The sequence below is a fragment of the Lipotes vexillifer genome, unplaced genomic scaffold (assembly GCF_000442215.2).
Source record: "Lipotes vexillifer unplaced genomic scaffold, Lipotes_vexillifer_v1.1 scaffold437, whole genome shotgun sequence".
Classification (NCBI taxonomy): Eukaryota; Metazoa; Chordata; class Mammalia; order Artiodactyla; family Lipotidae; genus Lipotes; species Lipotes vexillifer.
Genome location: NW_006785990.1, coordinates 669,430 through 674,616, shown reverse-complemented (window position 1 = coordinate 674,616; position 5,187 = coordinate 669,430). Strand labels below are relative to the sequence as shown.

Here is a 5,187-nt window from a genome sequence, read left to right as displayed (position 1 = left end):
GATTCCTCGCAGGAATGCACTTGCCCTGTTCCCTGAACTGCCTCCTTTCTCTGGGGAGCAGGGCGTCTCTCCTGGGAGCCTCTCCCTGTCATCCCTGTGGGTGGCCGGTGCCCTTGTTCATGGTTCCTGTCCCCCGCACCCTCCCTGCTGCCACCTTGGAGAGTTGTGGGCCGTTTGCCTTCTCCTGCCCTTTCTGGGCTGCGGCTGATGTGATGCCCACTGTGGCCCCCTCGTCTCCCTCTCTAGCGGAGGTGGGTCTGATTGGGGGAGCTGCACCAGCAAAGGTGGACTGGGCTGGCCAGTCTGCACAGAGAGCTCCCAGTGGAAGGGCCTGGGCCAAGGTCCAGAACTCTGTAGAGGGCCAAAGGGCTCCTGGGATGCCCACACTGCTACCCCAAGAGCAGCCCCATCTCTGTCTTTAGTGTAACTTCTTGGAGAATTCTCCCTTTCTGGGGAGCAGCAGTGGAAAGCTGGCTTTCTTGGGGGATGAAGGTAGGGTGGTGTTACAAACTCAGTCTCTTGAGGGAGGAAAGGATTTTCGTTGGAGAAGTGGACTTCCTTGGCCCCATTCCTGGGGAGCAGCAGGAGGGCGGCAAAGTTAGCTTGTGCTCTTGACTGTTATTCTGCCCCCCAGCTCTCCTCAAGTGCAACTGAATAAGACCTTCAGAGGCTGAGGGCTGACCTTTTCAGCCAAGTGGGAGCAGGCGGCTGTAGCCGGGGCCATGGTCCCTCAGGAGCACTGCTTTCAGCCTGCGTCACTTGTTCCAGGTGTGGGGAGCCAGCCACTGACAGGGAGCTTAAACTCTCTCTGATGGCTCAGTTCCATCAGGGGCTGCCCGAACAGAAGGCAGAAACGCAGCAGCTGAGCGTGTGCAGGAGCTCTGAGGGCTTGTGTTCTCTGTGCGTGCATGTCCTCGTGCGTCCTCGTGGGTCCCGAGACAGTTGCCACCCCCCATGGCACCTCCTATTCCCTGAAGAAATGAAACGGTCCTATGGCTTGAGATGGATTTAGGTAGGGGGACCTCAAGGAAGAGACTGAGATGGATTTAGGTAGGGGGACCTCAAGGAAGAGACTGAGATGGATTTAGGTAGGGGGACCTCAAGGAAGAGACTGAAGGGGACTCTTCTTCCCCAGCCTGGAGGACCGGCCATGCTGGTGTGATGCGCAAGGTTCCTGGACCCCTACCAGACTGGTGGACCCATGGGCGCACGCACAGAGCCACCCTGGAGCTCTCTTTGCGCATGTGCTCACGTAAAGCATGGCTCTGCAGACGTGCCGGTCTCTGCCACTTCAAATACTTGTAATGGCCTTGAAAGGCGCCAGAAGTGGAGTGGGAACTGGTAGATGGTGGGTCTCAGAGCGCTGCCTTTATCCCTGTCCCATCAGCTGTGCTCAGATCTGGGTCAGAGCCAAGGCCACGGGCGGTGAGGACATGGGTGTCCAGGCGAAGGGATAGCGCTGCAGAAGCTTCCAGTGTCCTCACTCCAGGACTGGCTCACACTCGGCCGCATGTGGGGAAGCTGTGTGTGTGGGTGACTTTTTAAGATACAGGCCTTGCTCTTTCAGTGAACTTTTCCTAAGGTGTATTAGATATAATGCATCTGATGAACTTGGTTTATCAGTTAGTTATTGCTGAGAAACCAACCCTCCCCAAAATTAGTGGCTTAGAACAACAGTCATTTGTGTGTGTGTGTATGTGAGTCTATCGATCAACCAGGAAGTTCTGCTCTGGGCTCACTGGTGTATCTGAATTCAGCTGACATGTAGCTGGCGGTGGCTGCCTGGTCCGTCTGATTGTTCTCCACGTGTCTGCATCCTTCTGGAGGCTAGTCCAGGGCTGTTCTCACGGTGGTGGCAGGGTCCAGGAGTGGAAACAGAAATGCACACTTCCTCAAATCTCGGCTTATACCAAGTCACAACGGTCTCATGGGTCAAAGCAGGTCGCGTGGTTGAGCCTGTAGCAGGAGCTAGAATGGTCTTCAAAGTGACAGGGCGAGAGTGGTAATAGGGAGGCCTGAATGCAGCTCATCTCCCATATTTGGGACCATCATTTACACTGCACAGGTTAAAAGACAGTTTCTCAGGCAGACCCTGTACTGGCACTTTGTGTGATGATCCACCATATATGATCTATATCTGTGCTGTTCAATATGGTTGCCACCAGCCAGATGCGACCGCTGAGTACTTAAAATGTGGCTAGTGTGACTGAGGAACTAAGCGTGTGATTTTACTTCATTTTAATGAAATTAAGTGTAAATTTGAATAGCTACAGGTGGCTAGTGACAGCCCAGATTGAGGGGAAACCATCATGGGCCATTTGGGTGCAGGCTGTTGCATGCCCGGCACGGGAGTGCACTGCTGATTTAGGCATGGGTGTCTGCTCGGTGCTGAGATGTTCTCAAGCTTGCCCTTGGCAGGCGTGAGTTATGCTGTGGTCAGGAGAGGGAGGGGCCCGTGTTGACACCAGCCCTGAGTTTTCCTAGGTGGGGGTCCCCTCCCCCTCCTATACGTCTTCTCCTTGAGCCATGTCTGCCCATTTGCCTGCCATTCCCTCTGATAGGTGAAGAATCTCTGAAGAACCTCATCAAATTTTTCTTTCAAGAGGCTTTAAGGCTACAGATCTCTAGGGGCCCAAGCAGGCTGTTGGGGACTGCATGGCCTCTCTGGGGATCCAAGGGGTGTTGACAACCCGGGGCCTGTGTGTTGGGAGCCCCTGGTGCGAGGGCAGGTGCAAGGCACTGTGTGGTCTTCCATTGGTCACCTTTGGGGGAGCCCTGGGGCTTGGTGCAGAGGGCCCGTCCTGCTTCCTGGCACCTTTTCCTGTCTGGATCAGTGGGCAGAGCAACACTGAGACCTCTGTGCTTCGTCAGGCAGGCAGCTCTGGGTGCATGTTAGTGCTCCAGGGGCCAGGCTGCCGATAGACCAGGCTGGCTGAGGTCATGGCTGGACTTGAACACATGGACTTGAATGTCAGTCTCACATTTGCAATCTCTGGAAGGGGCCCAGGGGTCCTCATTTGGGCACTGCTGTGCTCTCGGCTGGACCATTAGGATGTAGGCTCTCCGTGCCTCCCAGGTGCAGGCCCCTGAGATGCAAGCAGGTGGTACCTTCAAGAACTGTGGTTCCTCACAGTCCTATGAAAATGGTAGTCAGGAACTTTCATCCCCAGTTTACAGATGAAAACACTGAGGCACAAAGTGGATGGAATTCTACTAAGGAACTGTACTAAGTTCTAAGTGTCTGAGTCTACAACAGGTACTCAGACCCTGTTCCAGGGCTTCCCCCCATCGTGGGAATAGAGGGACTCTGTGCACATTCCCCCCAGCACCCCGGTTATGACTGCCATGGTGCTCTGGTCTCCCTGGCTCCGTGCTTGCTTTTCCATGGCTGCTCTTGTCATATCCAGCTGGGACTAGACTTACTGGTGAGCCAACCCCCCAGCAAGATGGGCAGTGAAGGAACCACTGTAGCAGCTTGCATGCTGCCTGGTACGTGTAGAATTCATGAAATTTGTGGAATGGGCATGAAGTGAAAGTTTGGAAGAGGAACTGGTTGGGAAGAACAGTCGGGTTGAATTAACACTGTATCCTTTGAATTTGATTTTGGGTGACTGGATGGGCCAGGGCATGCCCGGGCAGCCCACGGACATCCCAGGCACTGAGGGAGTACAACGTGTGTGATATGGACTGGCCCAGTGTCCTTTGGAGGGGGTGGCTCAGGTGTGGGGCCTGCCTTTGGGAGCTGGAACACAGATATGGACCAGATGAAGGAAACATCCCAGACTTGAAAAAGTGGCCTATGCATTGAGACTCTGGGCTGCAAGTGACAGTAATCCAGCTCAAGCTGGCTTAGGCAGGAAAGGGTATTCTTTGGCCCATGAAACTGAAAAATCCAGGAGAAACAGGCTTCATAGGTGGACCCAGAGGCTTAAATGACATCATAGGGACTGTGCCCCACTCTTGCTGGCTCCGTTCTTGGGCAGATCTCCTTTAGGAGAAGCCATATGGCTCATGCAGGGCTGCCGCTGAGAGATTTGGGCCCTGGTTAAAAAAAAAATATTCAGCAGCCCCGGCCATGGCTCACGGGCCCAGTCGGTCCACGGCATGTGGGATCTTCCCGGACCGGGGCACGAACCCACGTCCCCTGCATCGGCAGGCGGACTCTCAGCCACTGCGCCACCAGGGAAGCCCGTGCACTAATATTTGATGTAGCTGGGCCCCAAGCTCCTTATGGGCTTCTGCTCCCTGGTAATTTATTCCAGCTTTCCATGCTCCGCTCCTGCCCTGGGCTTGCATCCTGACCCCTTGGTGACCACAGGGGAAGGAGCAGACCTCTCTCCCAGGTGCTCCACCAAAGTGTCAGGACGGTGCTCAGTCTAGGACCATCCTGGACCACGTGCTCACCCCTGAACCAGTCAGGATGCAGAGTTCTCGTTGGACTTGGGGTGAGATCACCCCAGCTGGAAAGAGGGTGGAGGCGGAGAGGTCATCCAGGAAAATCAAGTCCCTGGAACAAGACAGAGTCCCAAGCCTCAGGGAGGTTGTGAGGGTGCAGGCTGTTCAGTTACAGGATTGGGGCAGGGACTGAGGCTGGGCCTGCTCTGACCAGGGCAGTCAGTGGCCTTAGCTCACCACTAAGGGTCAAGGAGTCATAGCCCTGAGGAGCAGAGCCAGGTGGAGGGAACAGGGGTCCAGGGTTAGGGACCACCATCACATGTAGCAACCAGGACAGAACTGCCAGAACCTTCACTCCCATTGGGTGAAAGCAATAGGGAGAGAAAAGGAGCTTATCATGCATGGCCACACTTGTGGCCACAGGACCTGTTGGATGGCAGGTCCCTATGGTGGGAGAAACTTACGCAGCGGCTGGATGCTGCTGAGGGACATTGGGACTAAATACATGTCTTCCAGCCTTTGTTCATTGGACCATGGAGGCAGACTTGAGTCCTTGCTCAAGGCCCATATGGGAGGGGGTAGCATTGGAGTTAGATGCCCTCCAAGGTCCCTTCCCACTTAAAGACGTTTCTCTCCCCCTCGTCTTCTCCACTGCTCAGATATCCGTGGGCTCCAAAGCTTTCTGGACCAGGCCTCGCGGCTGGGCCTTGATGTCTCTTTACAAAAGGTGGACAAGAATGTTAGCCACGTGTTCACCAGCCTCTTCACCACGATGAAGACAGAAGAGCTGAA

The 5,187-nt window shown here is 54.9% G+C and overlaps 1 protein-coding gene across 1 annotated transcript in view; it reads left to right on the top strand.

Moving 5' to 3' along the window:
* The window catches only part of GRID1 (glutamate ionotropic receptor delta type subunit 1), a 686,100-nt gene that overhangs the window by 203,361 nt on the left and 477,552 nt on the right, over window positions 1-5,187 (top strand). The window contains exon 4 of the mRNA XM_007458349.1: window positions 5,055-5,184. Coding sequence (XP_007458411.1) covers window positions 5,055-5,184 — 130 coding nt within the window. The remainder of the gene's footprint in view (window positions 1-5,054; window positions 5,185-5,187) is intronic.